Raw genomic sequence first — 18,315 nt, 5'->3', positions numbered from 1 at the left:
AAGACGGGTCCCCTGGGCTGAAATCAAGGTGGTCCTCCTGGAGGCTCCAGGGGAGGATCTGTTCCTGTGCCTCTTCCTGCTTCTCGAGGCCCCTTCCCCCGTCTGCAGGGCCCTCCCTCCAGCGCCGCTTCTGTCATCACAGCCCCTTCTCTGACTCTGACCCTCCTGCCTCCGTCTTATAAGGATTATATTTAGGGCCCCCAGATAACGGAGATCATCTCCGCCTCTCAAGATCCTTAACTCAATCATATCTGCACAGTTCCTTTTGCCCTGTAAGGTGTATGTTCACAGGCTCTGCGGATCAGGACGTCGGCGTTCCTGGGGGGCCATTGTTCCGCCGGCCACAGCAGGGGAAGGGGCGTCCGTGATGCCTCCTTCCGGGCTCCCCTCAAACCCACATTCCTGGGCCAGTGGTTGCAGCTGCTGAGGCTGGGCCTGGGGCTGCCCTGGCGCCCAGCATCTGGACAGAGAGAGACACGACGGAACAGTGGGGACGTTTCCCGGCCCCGGTACCCAGACCCTCAGCCTGACTTGCTGCAACTCGCTGAGCCCTCTCCCTTGGGCACCGACAGGCAGGGACTACTGTCCCTATTTCCTGAAGGAGAAACTGAGGTCAGGGGGCCCGCTCAGCCAGAGTCACAGCGGCAGAGCTGGGCTCGAACCCCCGAGGGGAGAAATAGGAAGGACACTGAGAACTTTCTAAAAGCTCTCATAGTCATTAAATATTAAAGTCTATTCTTTCTAAGTGTCTTTATTATAAATATTCTTTTTTTTTCCCAAATGACACCCTGATAAAATTAGCAGCAACATATTATAAAAGGCTATGGCAGAAGACCACCCCTGGCTGGAGGGAGAGACCATGCGCAGGATTCCTTCTGAAATGAATATGCTTTAACCACACGATGAAGTTAAAGTTCTAGAATACAAAAAAGAATATAAATCCCAGGGCCTCCATTGGGAGATTCTGTGTCCCGATTAAGCCTCAATTCCCTTGGTGGTAAAATTGGGATAAGAAGGCAGCCTGGGTGGTGAGGGGGTGACTGAGGCTCAGGGTCTCGTCCAAGCTCAGGTGGCAAGTAAGTGGCAAAGATGGGATTTGAACTGGAGTCGGCTTCTGCCCCCAGATGGTGCCTCTGCTCGCCAGGCCAGTGCACTGGCCGGCGCACCACAGGCAGAGCCGGCACAGCGGTGGCAGCCCAGAGGACGGGGCAGAGGCCCGGCCAGGCCCAGGACTCAGGGCGGGGGCCACCAGGCAGGCCGCGGCATGGTAGCCACGGGCACTGAGTGTGGCGGCCTGCATGGTGAAGGTATCTGGTGCCAGTGGCTGGCAGAGGTCCAGTTACTCGTGAGCATGTCATGGGCAGCAACCAGTGAGGCCAGCAGGAGCAGTAGGTCGACCAGATGCCCAGAGTCATACTCACTGACTGCTGCCCCTCCCACACCCACTACCATGGTGTGCCATGCCACAGTGGGGGACCAGGCAGCGTGGGCACAGGCGTGGGGGGCGTGGTGTGTCTCTTGGCCTCACTTTTTCAATTTCTGTCTTGACCAGGGCAGGTCCCGTGTGTGTGTGTGTGTGTGTTGGGGAATGGCCCAGAGGGTTTCCCTCCTGTTGCTCTCAGGCCCAGGGGTGAGGGTCCAGGGTCCCTCGGCAAGGGGGGGGGAAGAGTGGACCCCCAGGTGTCTGGAGGATTGGAAGTCAGGGTCCAGGCCCCAAAGACAGGCACGGGGCCGCCACCATATGGCTGGGGCATGACCTCTGCTAGCTCAGCTCCAGGAGCTGGCTCGCACCCACGCCACCAGGAGCCAAGGGCAACATCCGCTGGCCAGGCAGGGCCTAGAACACACTCAGGGCCACCGACCCTGCAGGCTCTGACCTGGGATGCTCCACCAGGGGGCACCAACATCCCAGGCTGGTGCTGGAGCCGGGCACAGGGTGTGTGGCTGGGACTTTTGGGCCCTTCTCCTCCTGTCTCCGTCATTGATAAGAATCACCCACAGCTGGGGGCTGGCTTTGTCTCATCTTTGTTGAGACCCTTCCAGGTAGTAGAAGATATTCCCCAGGCTCCTTTCCCCTATCCCAGCCCTGGCAATTGGGGAGGGACGTTTAGTCACTTGACAAACATTTATCGAGCGCCTACTTGTGCAGAGACTGAGAGTGCAGTGGTGAGCAAGACAAGCCCAGTCTGTCGGTGTAGGAGTTTGGGAGGGAGACACTTGTAAACAAGAAAATACCAGCTTCAGATGTGCCGTGAAGGTGTTAAGAGGAGGCAGTAAGTTGGAGGCTGGATGGGGGAACGGTGCCCCTTCAGATAGAGAAGTCCTCTCTGAGAAGGAGACAATTGTCCTGCAACCTGACTAGGAGAGGTGGCAGCCAGGAGCTTCCCAGGCAGAGGGCACAGCAGGTACAAAGGCCCTGAGGCAGGAGCAAGCTGGAGTGGAGTGAGAGAGAAGGAGCGATGGGAGGAGGTGAAGTCAGAGAAGTGGACAGGGGCCAGACCCACAGGGCTTTGTAGGCCAGGTAGGAGTTGGGTTACGAGGGCAAGAGTGATGGGAAGCTGTGGACGGTTTGGGGCAGAGGTAGTGCCCAGACCTCAAGGCTATGCCCCAACCTCCTTTGCAGGCCTCACTGCACCTGGGATGTGGAGACCCTGCCCCTAAATTTCCCTCCAATCTGGAGAAGGGGGACACTAGGTGTCAGTGCCAGGCCAAGAGCCCAGACAAGGCTTGTCCCTCCCTGCTTCTACCCTGCTCATCTGCTTCTCTCTCTCACTCAGTCCCAGAGGGACTTTGTTTCCCTTAAAACTTATTGTAAAAATTTACAGAGGGACATTTCCCGGTGTCCCCAGCCTAGAACTCAGAGGAGTCATATTTGCTTCATATCTTTTCTTCTGAGAAGAGGAATGTTATAGGCTAAATTGTGTCCCCCCAGATTCATATGTTGAAATTCTAACCCCCTGTAGCTCAGAATGTGACTGTATTTGGAGACAGGGTCATTAAAGAGGTAATGACATTAAAATGAGGTCATTAGAGTGAGCTCTAATCCAATATGACTGGTGTGCATATAAGAAGAGGAAATTTGGACACAGACAGGTGTGGAGGGAGATCAGGCGAGGACGCAGGGAGAAAGCGGCCGTCTACAAGCCAAGGAGATATACATGTATATATGGAGAGAGACAGACAGAGAGATTACACATATTATATTATTATCATATATATACATATATATATCATATATATATAAAGAGATCTATTATAAGATATTGGCTCATGTGATTATGGAGGCTGAGAAGCCCATGGTCTGCTGTCTGCTGTCTGTGAGCTGGAGACCCAGGAAAGCCAGTGGTGTAGCTCAAAGGCCTGAGAAGCAGAGAGCTGGTGTAGGTTCCAGCCTGGGTCTGAAGTCTGAGAACGAGCAGTGCCGACGGCGAGCGAAGACCAATGTCCCAGATCAAGCAGTCAGGCAGAGAACAAATTCACCCTTCCTCTGTCTTTTTGTGCTATTCAGGCCTCAGTGGGTTGGCTGATGCCCACTCGTATCAGCGAGGGCCATTGGCTTTGTCAGTCTACTGATTCTAGTGCTGTCTCTTCTGGAAACACCCTCAGGGACATACCCAGAAACAGTGTTGAACCAGATATCTGGGCGTCCTGTGGCCTGGTCAAGGTGACACATAAAATTAACCACCGCATTTCCTTCTGATTAACTCAAGGTCAACCAGTTGGGATCTTGACTGCGCCTGTCAGGATCCTGCACCTTTGCCGTATAATGGGATGGATGCCCCTCATATCCACAGGCCCCGCCACCTGAAGAGAAAGCGCTTGTTATCCAAGGCATGGTTCATTGTGGATCATCACAGAGGGCAGTGGCCACTCTTGGGGAGGGGATTCGGTGTGTATCTCTCCTTCTCCACAGTTTTGTACTTCAAACAGAAGGGTCTGTTTTCCCTGTACAGATGGGACCCTGTGTCCTCCTCCAGGGAGTCTGCCCCGGCTCCTCCAGGGTGGGTGAGGAGTCTCCTCTGGCTCCCATGCTCCAGGAAGCCTCCATGGGCTCCTGAGCACACATGTGAGACCCGCTAGATAAGCCTTGGATGGGGGTTGACTCTAGGGTTGGATACACTCCCAGGTAAATCATTTCCAGGTTATAGGAATCACTTCCTGGTTACAGGACTCACTTCCAGGTTACAGGAATCACTTCCTAGTTATGGGAAATTACTTTAACTCCTGGCTCTGTGCCTGGCCAAGAGACTTCAGAGGGCCTTTATTTACCCCCCAGTGAACTGAGGACGACACCCCCTCCATGTGGGGAGACTCGTCAGGACAGGGCAGGCTGGGGCACCTCACGGGAGCCCCAAGATATGTCAGAAAGGAGCATCCTTAGTCTGTGGGAGGAGCAGGCCGGCCCCCTTGGCTCCCTTCCCCTGGGAACCAGCCAACAGCCGTGACCCAGGCGATTCCTCTTGCCTGCCCCCGCCCCCCACCCTTGGTTAAAGTGCATCACTCTTCTCTTTACTCCAGGTGTGTGAAAAAGGATTTTATTCTTAGTCTCCGGCCCCGGGAGTCCTGTCTCTACTCCAGATACCTCCCCGGAGTGTGTGCATATTGGGGGTGGGGGGCAGGTGCTCCAGGCACACCTCCTGCCCCAGCCCCTAATCCTCTCTGCTCTAGTGAGCACAGGCTGTGCCACCACCAAGGTGATGGATTGAGTGACCAAAATCAGAATCAAATGTCCATGCAGCGAAACACCACAGACCCCCGTCCTTCTAGAGGGCAGGGAGGTGGGTTGGAGTATTCGGGCATCTGAGAGCTGGGAGCATTGGTGGAGGCACAGTAAGTGGAACTTGAGCCCCCTCCCCACTCTGTGATTAATGTGGGCAGGGCCTGGACTCTAGCCCTGGCCAGGCCTCCTTGGAGCCGGACGGTCCCAGAAGCCCAGGAGACATCCCCTACTGCCTGTAGTGTGGCTGGCAGGGCTGGGGGGAGTGTGGGGGAAGAGGACAAGGGCCAGGTTCCCCAGCTCCTTCTCCAGGGTTTTCTCTCCCTCAGCTACCAGTGTGGTGGGGCTGCCTTCCTCGGGATGGGGGGCAGACCTTTGCCCATCCTATGTTGGCTGACAGCTCTGGGATGGGGGTAGATGGAGAGGGACGCTCCCGCATGCACCCAGGGCCTGTGGCGCATGAGTGACAGCCTAGGTCCCCAGGAAGGGTTGGGTGGGTCTTAGTCACCCTCAAAGACTGCAGTCCGAACTCTCAGCCTCCTCCCCCCCGGAAGCATGATTCACCTGGCTGGCAGGGTGGGGGCTCTGAGGGACTGGGGCTGGGTGAGATGGCCAGTCTAGTTAGAGGGGGTCAGTTCCCCCAAAAGGCACCTGGGGTGGGGTGGTGTTGGCCAGAAACAAGAATGCCTGGGGCCTGGAGAGGCATATGTCCAGATGTTTGTTTGGTTCCACAGTTGAACCCCAGGAGGCCGTCACTAACCGCGTGCAGCCCTGGACACGCTGGGTCCACCTCTCCTGCTCCTCTTTTGTCCGAGGCACTCAGCAGCACATAGCGTAGGGCATCTCATTTATTACCCCCTTAACCCCTGTAGTTTTGTAAACTCACTGGGACAGGACTTTTCTTGTCCTCCTCTGCTCCCTATTGCTGTGTCCCCAGCTTCTAGAGCAAGGCCTGGGGAGGGGCCTGGGTCCGGACCACAGGGCCTGGCCTGGGCGTCTCTGGTAATTTCCTGTAATCTTATCTGTGTCAGTTTGCTTGTCTGTATGGGGGCCCATGGTGTCCCTTGCAGGGCTATGCAGAGGATTCTACACACAAGGGTTCCATGAGGGGTCCATCTCAGGGATGGACTCGGGGAACAAGCCCTCCCCCCATTTGTGTCCCTGAGATTCCTCCCTGGCCTGGAGAGCCAGCCACAGGGCTGGCCTCAGAGTTGGTGTCCCATTGCTTGCCCCACAGCGCTGTTACTTCTCTTTTGAAAATGAGCCTGTCAAGTCTGCACTACCTTTTTTTTTTTTTTGCCAAAGAGGAGCCAGGCTCAGAGAGTGGGAGCCAGTTGCCGGAGGTCATTAACTTCAAAACCTTTGCTTGCTTCCTGGTTGCAAAGTAGGAGACAGCTAACAAGGGCCGGGGCTAGGGCTCTGCCGCTCCCACCTTCCTTATTACACCTCCCAGCAGGCAGGTAAATGGAGCTGGCTGGGGCTCTGGCTGCACAGAGAACTCCTTTCACTACTTCAGGGACCAAAATGGCCTGAGATGAGCTGAGTGAGCTGGGCGCTGACAGGTAGCCAGCTGGGCAGCACATTCCACATCCACACCCCCACCCAGCGTGGGATCCTCCTTCCATCCGGAGCCAACGTTAGGGGCGGGGCCTGGAGCATTGAAGAGCTCTGCATGCAGGCCGGGACGGACCCCAGGGGGCAGGGCCTCCCAACTCCACCTCTGACGGCTGCAACCCTCCCCTCATCCTTGTCTCCCCCTCTTTACTCCTCCATAGCTCAGAGCTCTGCTCAGCTGTCCCTCCCAGTGCCTTGGGCAGCCTGCTTTCTGGCCAGGGAGGTAAAAGCTGAAGTGAAAGGAACGTTTGGGCTGAGCTGGAAGCCAAGGGTTTTACATGCGTGAATTCGCCGGAGACTTCACAAAGACCCTGCAGCGCAGGAACAGGTCCAGATCGGCTCAGATCACGCCTGAGTTCCAGCCTGCCTCGGGGCCTTGGGAAACCGTATGGGAGGTGGTAAAAATTCACTCATTCAACAGAGCACCACCTGCTTCTGATCAGGCCCCTTGCTGCTTGTTGAGGACACTTGGGTAGCAAAGGCAGGCCCTGTCCCTGCTGTGAGTGCCGCTGAGCATGGAATGGGACCCTACCTAGCATAGGGGGCTTTCCCGGAGTTGAGCAGGTATGGGGTAGGAGAGCCTTCTGGTCTGAGAAACAGCATGTGAAGTGGCCCTCAGGCTGAGGGGGACTGCCTTGGGGCAATGGTTCTCAACCAGGGGACACGCGGTGATGTCTGGAGACAGCTGTCATAGGTGTGGGGGAAGGCAGCGGGTGGAGAGGGAGTGCTGTTGGCCTCTAGTGGGTGGAGGCCAGGGATGCTGCTGACCACCCTCCAATGCACAGGACAGCCCCCACAACAACAATGAACCGGCCCAAATGCCACTAGTGCCGCGGTGGAGAAACCCTGTGTTGGATGACCCGCAGAAAAGTCAGTATGGCTCCGAGGCGGAGGCTGGCGGGAGCTGAGCATGGAAAGGAGAAACAGGGAATCTGGGACAGCTTCGTCTTCCTCGAAGCCCCCAGGCCACGAATGAGGCTCGGGGGTCCCCGGTGCCCTGGGCAGCCCCCGCACAGCAGGGCTCAGGTTCCCGCACAACCGCACACGTGGGCACGCAGCACACGCCCGGGAACTGCGAGCACTTGGGACCTCTGGGGGGCAGGGAGCACTGCGGGCTTCGGTTTTCCCATCGGGGAAATGGGACCCCGGAGGGGCTGGGCATGGGGGTCAGGCCACTAGTGACCACGCCCCTGGTCGGTAAACGCGCAGCCCGAGAGGGTGTCTATTACAGACGAGAAGGAATCGACACTAATAAAGCGGAATGTGCTACCCTGCGTCTCGAACTGGCCTTCCCGGGCCTCGGGCTGACCCCTGCGGCCGCCGCAAGGACCAGGTGCCCGGCATCCGGGGAGAACTACAATTCCCAGGATGCCTCGCGCCGTCAGCGCCGCGCCAGCCGGGGGCCAATGGGAGGGGCGAGGCGGAGCCTCGGCGCAAGTGGCGTGGTGACGTGCCGACGGCGACGTCGGGGTTTGTGTGCGCGAGAGGCCACCGATAAAGGTTGGGTGCCTCGCGCCGGGGGCCGTTGGGAGGGAGCGCGCCCCGCCCCCCTCCCCGGCCCCCACTCCTGCCCCGCTGCTGCCGGGGCCCCGCCTTCCCGTCGGCCCCCGCGGGACGGCCCTGGGTCTCCCCGGCTCGTTACCCCGGTCGGGGCCGCAGGTGAGAGACCGGAGGGGTGGGGGTGGGGGGAGGGACCGGAGGGCGGAGACGTTGGGGAAACGGCGAGCGTGAAACCGGAAGGGATGCCTTAAAGGGAAGGGCGCTGCTTCACCTCCGACTTTTGCCCGCTGGACCGGCTCCGCCCTTTTAAAGGGCTAGCGGCTGTCTTTAGAGGGGCGGGGCAGGTTCTGCAGTTTACATAGAGCTTCCCGCTTTCCGCCACCTAAGAACGGGTTATCTCTTTAAAGGCAGGTGATAGTGTCCCACATATTGAAGGGAAAGCTTCTGATTCCTGGGGGCTTCAAACCAGTCCCCAGTTTAGCTCGACAAAGGTGGAGATGGGTGTGCAGTGGGAGCACCCTCTTAAAGGGGAAGTCGCGCCTGATGGAAGGGTGTGGTCCCGCCTTTTGAAGGGGGTGCGCTTCACTGGATAAGATGGGCCCCGGCTGCTCTACCGCACGGAAGTCTCTTGTTTAAGGCATGCCCGGCCTTCTGAAAGGCTCCTGCAGCTTCCTGGGATCATTAGTCTCTTAGAAGGACCCGCTTACATCTTAAAGGAGATGCTCACCTTTTTAAAGGGAGTCTTTATAGCCTGTCCAAAGGGGATGCCCAGCCTTCGGTCATTCTAGATGCGTTCACTGAGCACTCGCTGTGCCAGGCGTCATTCTAGGCGCCGGGAGGCAACAGTGAATAAGATGCCACTAGCATCTGGCGGGTAGAGGCCAGAGATGCTGCTCAACACCCTACAGTGCACGGACAGCCCCCTGGACACTGGTCCAGCCCCAGATCTCAACAGGGCTGAGGCTGGGAAACCCTGATTATCAAGTAGGTTAGAAAGTGATAAACGCTGTGGAGGGAAAAATAAGCCAGAGAAAAAGATGGAGGAATGTTGGCAGGGGTTGCAGATTTAAGTAGGCTGGGAGGTCAGGAAATGCCTCCCTGAGGTGACACTTCAGCAAAGACTTGGAGGTGAGGGAGGGAGCTCTGTGGACATGGGAGGGAAGGGGGTACCAGGCAGGGGCTGTGCGAGGGCCCCAGGTGGGAGCAGGTGTGCCTGGCCAGGCTGGGTGACTAGAGTGGTGTGAGGGTCGGAGAGGCTCACAGGAGGAGGGACAGGCAGGGGAGGAGGCCATGGGCCCTGGGGAGGTCTGGAGGCTCCTGTACGGGGTTTGTCTTCTCCTCTGAAACGGGAGCTGTGGAAGGCTTTGGCAGGTTCCCTTCAGCCTCCGTGCTGGGAACAGACTGGCGGTGGAAATACGGAGATCTGTTAGGAGGCTGCTGCAGCTGCCCAGGAGGGAGATGTTGGTGTCCTGGACAGAGGTCGTAGTGGGGCACCTGGTGAGAAGTCGCCAGACTCCAAGTATGCTCCTGCTGGAACAGAGCAGTCGGCCAAGGGATTGTTCACAGAGAGTGAGAGAGAGAGAGAGGAGGTGAGGAGGCCCCGAGGCTTTGGCCGAGGAAGAATAGAGCTGTCTTCAGGGATGGAGAAGACTATGGGTGAAGGAGGGTTGGTGGGGGCAGAGGGAGAGCAAAAGAAGTGAGTTAGATTTTGGGCGTGTTTAGTTGGAGGTGTCATTAGGCATCCAAACGTCTAGCAGGGGTTTGGAGTTCAAAGGAGAGGTGTCAAGTAGAGGTCAGTTTTGGAGTCATCCCATTTATAGGTTGTGAGAGTGGGTGAGGGCCCCCAGAGAGAGAGCGTGGACGAGGAAGAGGACCAGGGGTTGACAGCCCTGGGCTCCGCTCATCCACAAGTGAGGGAGATGAGAAGGAACCAGCACCGGGAACTGAGATGAGGTGGCAAGTGAGGAGAGTGGTGCCTCAGAGGCCAAGGGGAGGGGTTTAAGGAGGGAGGGACCCACTGCAGGCGGAGCAGAGACTTCAGGGAGTGGGGGGATCTGATTGACAGGGTTTGAGATGGGAAAGAGCATGTATTGATGGCACTTGTGAGCTGCTTTGCAGCAGAGAGAGAAATGAAGCCGTAGTCAGAGGGGGAGGTGGGGTGAAGGCTTTTTGTTGTTTTAAAGATGGGGGACATAGCTTGTGCGGGTGCGCTGGTGGGAATGGTCCAGGAGAGGAGGAAAATTGCTGTAGGTGGGAAGTCAGAGTCCCCGGGCCAGGAGCAGGCCGGTGGGAAGGGGCAGTGCAGGATTCTCGGCCTCAGCCCCTCGGCGTTTGGGACCGGATCATTCTTTGGTGTAGGGGGCTGTCCTGTGCATTGTAGGATGTTGAACAGCGTCCCTGGCCTATACCCACCAGATGCCAGGAGCACGCGCCCCTCCGATCGACAACCAGACAACCGGAACAGTCTCCAGGCGTTGCCAGGTGTGCCTGGCCCGGGGCCCTGTGGTCGGGGGCCTTGGTTGCTCCGTTGAGAGCCACTGGTGTGGTGGTGGCAACGCAGTTCTCTTCTGATTGCTTTCATTCTCTCAGTGACGAGATCAGTGGCAGGGTCACCTGCTAAGAGCAGGAGGGGACAGGACAGAGGTTTGGGGAGAAAAGAAACATGCCAAGAATCACCTGGGGAGTGAATGGACCAGAGAAACGCAGCGAGAGCAGTGCAGAGCGACCGGGAGGGAGCTTGGAGATCCACGGGCATGAATGCAAGGGGAGACCGAGGGGAAGTCAGGACCGGATAGGGGACGGAGGGTGCAGAGCCGGCAGGATCCTAGATCTGGAGTCTGGGGATTTTTGGTTAGGGTGCCAAGAGGGAGTGGGCAAGCACCATGGGTGGTGGTGGAGAGATGCTCACGGGGGCTTTAGTTGGAGTGGAAGGGTTTAGGGGACGGCAGTGGGAGTGGGTGTTGAGGCAGGGTGGAGGATGAGGTCTTTAGAGGGAGAGGGGTTAACGACTGGAAGCCGGGGTGCTGGAGAGCCCCCAGCCTTCTTCAGGGACACTGCCCATCTTTGGAGGGAATGAGCAGAGCCCTAAAGGCAGTGCCTGGCCTCAGGCCTGTCCATCCTCCTGGAGGAGATGGCCAACTTCCTAAGGCAGGTGACCAGCTCCTCCCAGTTCGCCTGGAAGTTTCCATTTTAGCACCTGGCAGTCTCTCATTCCGGGGCAAACCTGGACCACTGGAAGCCCTAGTCCTGAGGGAGGTTCCCTGCAGCGTGGGTGGGCGTTGAGGGGCCCCTGCCTCCTAAGGGGCCGGCGTGTGGGGGTGGGGGTGGGGTTGAGACTGTGCGGTGTGTGCGTGGAGGGGGGAGCGCCTGCCCTCCCCTGACCTGGAATCCCCACCAGGTGTGATGGTCGGCTCCCACGCGGACATGGCGCCGGCCGCGACCGCCGAGGGCACCGCGGAGAAGCCGGGCCCCGCAGCCCCCGCGCCGGCGGCCCAGTACGAGTGCGGGGAGTGCGGCAAGTCGTTCCGGTGGTCGTCGCGGCTCTTGCACCACCAGCGCACGCACACGGGCGAGCGGCCCTACAAGTGCCCCGACTGCCCCAAGGCCTTCAAGGGCTCGTCTGCGCTGCTGTACCACCAGCGGGGCCACACCGGGGAGCGGCCCTACCAGTGCCCCGACTGCCCCAAGGCCTTCAAGCGCTCGTCGCTGCTGCAGATCCACCGCAGCGTGCACACGGGCCTGCGGGCCTTCACCTGCGGCCAGTGCGGCCTGGCCTTCAAGTGGTCCTCGCACTACCAGTACCACCTGCGGCAGCACTCGGGCGAGCGGCCCTACCCCTGCCCCGACTGCCCCAAGGCCTTCAAGAACTCGTCCAGCCTGCGGCGCCACCGGCACGTGCACACTGGCGAGCGGCCCTACACCTGTGGCGTGTGCGGCAAGAGCTTCACGCAGAGCACCAACCTGCGGCAGCACCAGCGCGTGCACACGGGCGAGCGGCCCTTCCGCTGCCCGCTCTGCCCCAAGACCTTCACGCACTCGTCCAACCTGCTGCTGCACCAGCGCACCCACGGCGCCGCCGCCCCCGCCGCCCCCGCGCCGCGCGAGCCGGGCGCCAAGGCCCTGGGCTCGGCCGCCTTCCTGCCGCGGCACCTCCCGGCCCCCAGCCCGCCCGCGCCCCCGCCGCCCGCGCCCCCGCCCGTGGTGCCCGAGCTCTTCCTGGCTGCCGCCGAGACCACGGTGGAGCTGGTGTACCGCTGCGACGGCTGCGAGCTGGGCTTCGGCAGCGAGGAGCTGCTCCTGGAGCACCAGCCCTGCCCGGGGCCCGAGGTGGCGCCCGCGCCCCAGGACGGGCCCCCTGAGCCGCCCAAGGCTGCCCCGGCCCCGCCGCCCTCGCTGTCCCCGCCGTCCCCGCTGCCGCAGCCCCCTCCTGCCGCCGCCGCCCCGGGCTTCGCCTGCCTCCCCTGCGGGAAGTCCTTCCGCACGGTGGCCGGCCTCTCGCGCCACCAGCACAGCCACGGGGCGGCCGCCGGGCAGGCCTTCCGCTGCGGCAGCTGCGACGGCGCCTTCCCGCAGCTGGCCAGCCTCCTGGCGCACCAGCAGTGCCACGTGGAGGAGGCGGCGGCCGGGCGCCCGCCCCCGCAGGCCGAGGCCGCCGAGGTCACCTGTCCCCAGGAGCCGCTGGCCTCCGCCGCCCCCGCCCCGCCGCCGCCCGCGCCCGCCCCGGCCTCTGCGGAGCGGCCCTACAAGTGCGCCGAGTGCGGCAAGGCCTTCAAGGGCTCGTCGGGGCTGCGCTACCACCTGCGGGACCACACGGGCGAGCGGCCCTACCAGTGCGGCGAGTGCGGCAAGGCCTTCAAGCGCTCGTCGCTGCTGGCCATCCACCAGCGCGTGCACACGGGCCTGCGGGCCTTCACCTGCGGCCAGTGCGGCCTCACCTTCAAGTGGTCCTCGCACTACCAGTACCACCTGCGGCTGCACTCGGGCGAGCGGCCCTACGCCTGCGGCGAGTGCGGCAAGGCCTTCCGCAACACGTCGTGCCTGCGGCGCCACCGGCACGTGCACACTGGCGAGCGGCCCCACGCCTGCGGCGTGTGCGGCAAGAGCTTCGCGCAGACCTCCAACCTGCGGCAGCACCAGCGCGTGCACACGGGCGAGCGGCCCTTCCGCTGCCCGCTCTGCCCCAAGACCTTCACGCACTCGTCCAACCTGCTGCTGCACCAGCGCACCCACTCGGCCGAGCGCCCCTTTGCCTGCCCCATCTGCGGCCGCAGCTTCGTCATGGCCGCGTATCTGCAGCGGCACCTGAGGACGCACGCCCCGGCCAGCGCGGCTGCCGGCCCCGCAGCCCCCGCCGCCGCCGGCCCCCAGCCCCCTGCCCCGCTGGCTGCCGCTCCAGCCCCTTCTGCCACCCAAGATGTCCATGTCCTCCCCCACCTCCAGGCCACGCTCTCCCTCGAGGTGGCAGGGGGCCCGGCCCAGGCCCCGCCCCCAGGCCCGGCAGCCCCCAACTCCCAGACGTTCCTCCTGGTGCAGACCGCCCAAGGCCTGCAGCTCATCCCCAGCAGCGTGCAGCCCCCTACGCCCCCGCCCCCACCCGCACCCCCCAAGCTTATCCTGCTGCCTTCCTCCAGTACTGGTGGTGGGGGCAGCCGCGCAAGACAGGGCCCCCGGGCAGTGGGGAAAGCTGGACCGGGGACTGGAGTAGTCTGGCTGCCCGGCCCTGGGGGGCTGGGGGTACAGGGAGGGGGCAACGCCGGGGCCAGCGGGGGAGGGCAGAGCCTCATCGTTCTGCAGAATGTCGGGGCTGGGGAGGCAGGGCCACAGGAAATGAGTGGGGTCCAGCTGCAGCCCCTCCGGCCAGGCCCGGAAGTGACCACTGTCCAGCTCCAGCCGGCACAGGAAGTGACCACGGTCCAGCTCCAGCCGGCACAGGAGGTGACCACGGTCCAGCTCCAGCCAGCCCAGGAAGTGACCACGGTCCAGCTCCAGCCTGTGGCGGGCCAGCTGTCCAATCCTAGTGCGGGAGCGGTGACCACTGAGGCCCCCAATCTGCTGGTGGTTCAGAGTGGAGCAGCAGAGGAACTGCTGGCGGGCCCCAGCCCCGGGGAGCCGGGTGACGGTGAGGCCAGCGCTGGCGTGGTCCAGGACGTGCTCTTTGAGACGCTGCAGACCGATGAGGGATTGCAGAGCGTCCTGGTGCTGAGCGGGGCCGATGGGGAGCAGACTCAGCTGTGTGTGCAGGAGGTAGAGACCCTCCCCCCGGGGCTGGCTGAGCCGCCTGCCCCCGGCCCCCCGGGACAGAAACTGCTTATCATCCGCAGCGCTCCGACCACCGAGCTGCTGGAGAACAGCAGCATTGGGGGAGGCGCCGCCACGCTGCAGCTGCTGGCCCCACCGCCACCTGGCCCAGCCTCTATCCCCGCGGGCATCCCTGCGGCGCCCACTTCCCAGATGGTACAAGTGGTCCCCGCAGGAGCTGTGCCTGGGGGCATGACCCCACAGGGCCTGCCCTCCATCCAGATTGTCCAGACTCTGCCCGCAGTCCAGCTGGTGCACACGTTTTGAGTAGAACCACTGGTACCTCTTCCCGCCCCACACGGAGACCCCGACTTTCTGTCTGCCTGGGTTGGGTTGTGGGCAGGGGTGCTGCAGGCCGGGCTTGCTAATAAAGACCAGAACCTCCTCTTCTGTGTTTTGTTTTGGTGGGGAGGGGCGCGGAGGGAAATGTCATGGCCATAACCACCGCTTGGGAGCTTGGAGTCTTATCTCTTGCTTCCTGGCTCGCAGGTGACTTGCTTTGCGTCTTGGGGTCAGCCACTTCTATGTGGGGCTCGGTTTATGCTTAAAAAAGGGATGCAGTGGTCACTGTAGTGGGGAGGCGTTGGAATCCAGAATCCGGATTCAGCCACTTGTTCGCTGTAACTCACCCCACCCCTCCTGTCATCTGAAAGATAGGCGGATGGGAATGCTTATCTGAAGGTCACTGAGAGCCCAGGTGGGTTGGCGTGGAGGTTCCTGGGGTGGGGGAGTTTGGGAGCTAGTGGGCTCGGGATGCTGGCACGGCCCCTCCCACGAAGGCCCCGGAGCCAATGAGAATTGATCTGCTCGCATCGCCGCCCCCTCTCAGCGCTCCGGTTGCTTAGCAACCAGGGAACGTCGGGCAGCGAGCTTGAGCTCACCCTCCGCGAGCCGGGTGAGTACCGCTCCCCGCCCCACCCCGCCGGGTCCCACCGCCCCCATCCCCTCCCTGCCGGCCCCTCCCCCGCCAGCGTCTGCTCCCGTCTTCCCAGAGGCCCCCTTCTCCATGGCTCCTTCTCCCCGCCCCACCCCCGGCAGGGGCGCCGCTCCCTGCCCGGTCCCTCCCAGTCCACGCCCGGACTCCCCCGAGCCCCCGCCGGGAGCTTGGCAACAGTTGCTAAGGCCGAGTGCAGGCACCGCCCCGCCCCCCTCCGTGCGCGGTGTGACGTCACTTCCGCCGGCGACCCCTTCCCGACCCTGCTGCCCCCACACCTTGTCGAAGGATCGAAGCGACCTGCAGAGGTGCTTGCGTGTCCTTGCTTCTGCGACTGTGGGGGGAAGGGGCGCCGGGCGCCGGGGTTGGGGAGCGCGGCCCATTCCCCGGCTGTGGGGGGAGTTTCGCTGACCACCCCCTTCCCCGGGGCAGCCCCGGATCCTGGGCGGGAGCCTCGGGTTGCAAGGTGTTGGCGTTCACAGGGCGTTTAGGGGTAGATCGCTGAACACCACGGGGCGGGCGGGAGGGGGGACCCCTGGAGACTTGAGAAAGGTCGCTGGGTGGAGGGAGGCCTATGCTGTCTCGTTCCTTGCTTGGGGACCCCAAGCGTCTGCAGTGTCCTGATCTGGGACGTGCTGCTGCTGGTCCCCACCCCTGGGGCGCTTTGGGGACGAGAGGTGCCCTCCTGACGCTCACTGCTTGCTTTCACCAGGCGCACGCCTGCTCCCTTTTGGGGGAGCGGGAGCCTGGGGGCTGCCATGGCCCCCAGCCACCTGTCTGTGCGGGAGATGAGGGAAGATGAGAAACCGCTGGTGCTGGAGATGCTGAAGGTGAGAGCCAGCAGGGGCATCATGAGCCTGGGGGGGCGGGGAGGGGGCACCTGGGGACACCATGAGCCTGGGGGCGGGGAGGGGGCACCTGGGGGCACCATGAGCCTGTGGGGGGGGGGAGGGGGCACCTGGAGGCACCATGAGCCTGGGGGTGGCAGGGAGGGGGCACCTGGGGGCACCATGAGCCTGGGGGGGCGGGGACCCCAGTGTGAGTAGCTTCGGTCACGTGCCTGAGCCAGCCGGGATCCCTGGGGAGCCATCATTTCCTCCTAAGCCACGTCCTGGCAAGACTCCTCCTTTCTCTAGCGCCCTCTCTCACGCCTGGGGGTCAGGCGGGGTGTTAACAGCTGGAGGGCTGTGGAGCTGACCACGCATCAACTCCTTCCCTTCTCCTTCGGGAGCCCCCACCCTGGATCCCTCCCTGGCAGGTCCCGTTCTCTCTCCTAGTCCCTGGTGCCCACGGGGGCCCTATCGTGACGGAGGGCCAAGCCTCCCCGCCCTGACTACCTCTCTTGCCCACAGGCTGGTGTGAAGGACACCGAGAACCGCGTGGCCCTGCATGCCCTGACGCGGCCGCCAGCCCTGCTCCTCCTGGCGGCGGCCAGCAGTGGCCTGCGCTTCGTCCTGGCCTCCTTCGCCCTGGCCCTCCTCCTGCCTGTGTTCCTGGCTGTGGCGGCTGTGAAGCTGGGCCTGCGGGCCCGGTGGGGCTCGTTGCCTCCACCAGGCGGTCTGGGGGGGCCCTGGGTGGCAGTGCGCGGCTCGGGGGACGTGTGCGGGGTCCTGGCCCTGGCCCCGGGCTGCAGCGCCGGGGATGGGGCCCGGGTCACCCGCCTCTCCGTTTCCCGTTGGCACCGGCGCCGAGGCGTGGGCAGGCGCCTGCTGGCCTTTGCCGAATCCCGGGCTCGAGCCTGGGCGGGGGGCATGGGGGAGCCCCGGGCCCGGCTCGTGGTTCCGGTGGCCGTGGCAGCTTGGGGCGTGGCGGGGATGCTGGAGGGCTGTGGGTACCAGGCCGACGGGAGCTGGGGCTGCATGGGCTACACGCTGGTGAGAGAGTTCAGCAAAGACCTGTGACTCCAGACCCAGACAGGGAGGGAGGAACACCAACACTTAGGCAGTACCTACTGTGTGCAGGCGCATTCATGCCCTCCCTCCGTGAATCCCCAGCCCACCCAGGGCCCAGAAACAGGTCTGCAGAAGGCAAGGGACCCCACCGCAGCCTGATGGCTGTCTGTAGTGTTTGAACTTTTCAGAGAGGTCAATCTGTCTAATCCCCTGCCTCAGATTCTGTCTGCACTGAGAAATCTCGGTCTGTCTGTCTGCAAAGTCTGCGCTGTTTGTGCTATGGGCCTGGGAGAGGGATGTGGGGTGGAGAGGAGGCTGAGCACAGCTGTCCCCCCAAGGGTTAGGACTTGGGGTGGGGACGCGGAGAATAGGGACAAGGCCTCTTGGGAATGGGCTGGAGTTTGATTCCTGTGCTTGGAGGGGATGAGCTAGCTGAGCCTTTGCAGGGGAGGGTTGTCTGCCGAGGGAGAGCCCCCGGGGAGGAGGGGATGAGCTCAGGGCTGCCTGGCCCGCTGGCCCTTCCCGGGGAAGGTGAGAGCCGTGAGAGCCGAGAGGGCCGGCCAGGCCCATCTGGGTTTTTACACTCGTTTGTTAATAAAGCCTGGAACTGCTGTGCACTGGTCTCACTCTCTCTGATGCCTTTTCCAGTCCACCTCAGAACCCCCCTTCTGTCTGGCTCCTTGTTTCCCCGAGTTGACATTAATTGTCGGTGGGGGTGCTGGACGGGGAGAAGGGAGGCGATGAGCTCACGGCAGGCGCCCCGCTCCCTGCCAGCCCTCTGACTCACGCTCCCCATTACCGAATTTTTTCCGCCTCACAGCTGCCTGGTGCAGAGAGTGACTGTGTGTGTGTGTGTGTGTGTGTGTGTGTGTGTGTGTAGTCCCCCTTCCCCCACCTAAGCCTCAATCCTTGGTCCTCCCACCTCCCGGGGGGACACGTAAGTTCAACCACTGCTCCCTCAGATGGGGGTCTGGGGACTGCATGCAAATCCACTAGGGAGAATGGAGAGAGGGGTTTCTCAGTCTCAAGCCCCAATCTGGGAAGTCCTTCCTGGTGTCTGGCTGCAAGCTCTCTTGCTGCACCGTTAGCCCGATGTGTCAGGTCCCCAACCCCAGCAGCTGATTTGAATCCATGCTGGATCCGCTCTACCTTGGTCCCACCACGCTTCCCTGCCTGGACAAGACAGGAAGCAGATGGGAGGGCACCCGGTCCTTGCTGTCTCCTCACTTGCACCCGTGTCCGGTCATTTCTCTGCAGCCTGCCGTCCCCTGAGCATCTCTTAAGCGCAGCGGCGCGCCTGGCCGGCTCTCGTGTGGGTGGTTGCAGTTGGACACCCTCCCTCCTGCCCGCCACCCCCCTCC

At 62.1% G+C, this 18,315-nt stretch overlaps 2 protein-coding genes across 2 annotated transcripts; both read left to right on the top strand.

Moving 5' to 3' along the window:
• The first annotated feature begins 7,863 nt into the window (after positions 1-7,863).
• ZNF628 (zinc finger protein 628) lies at positions 7,864-15,077 on the top strand. The gene is made up of 2 exons (XM_087421086.1): positions 7,864-7,990; positions 11,229-15,077. Exon 2 carries the CDS (start codon positions 11,234-11,236, stop codon positions 14,393-14,395), a length of 3,162 nt encoding a protein of 1,053 aa, XP_087277212.1. The 5' UTR covers positions 7,864-7,990; positions 11,229-11,233; the 3' UTR covers positions 14,396-15,077.
• Positions 15,078-15,205: 128 nt separating this feature from the next.
• On the top strand, positions 15,206-17,576 carry NAT14 (N-acetyltransferase 14 (putative)). Its single transcript, XM_014794425.2, has 3 exons — positions 15,206-15,370; positions 15,775-15,892; positions 16,415-17,576. The coding sequence occupies exons 2-3, from the start codon at positions 15,821-15,823 to the stop codon at positions 16,961-16,963; spliced, it is 621 nt and encodes a 206-aa protein (XP_014649911.1). The 5' UTR covers positions 15,206-15,370; positions 15,775-15,820; the 3' UTR covers positions 16,964-17,576.
• Positions 17,577-18,315: the final 739 nt, after the last annotated feature.

Source organism: Ceratotherium simum, chromosome 33 (assembly GCF_057802395.1).
Source record: "Ceratotherium simum simum isolate JZ-2026a chromosome 33, ASM5780239v1, whole genome shotgun sequence".
NCBI classification, from domain to species: domain Eukaryota; kingdom Metazoa; phylum Chordata; class Mammalia; order Perissodactyla; family Rhinocerotidae; genus Ceratotherium; species Ceratotherium simum.
This window is presented reverse-complemented; position numbering and strand designations above follow the sequence as displayed.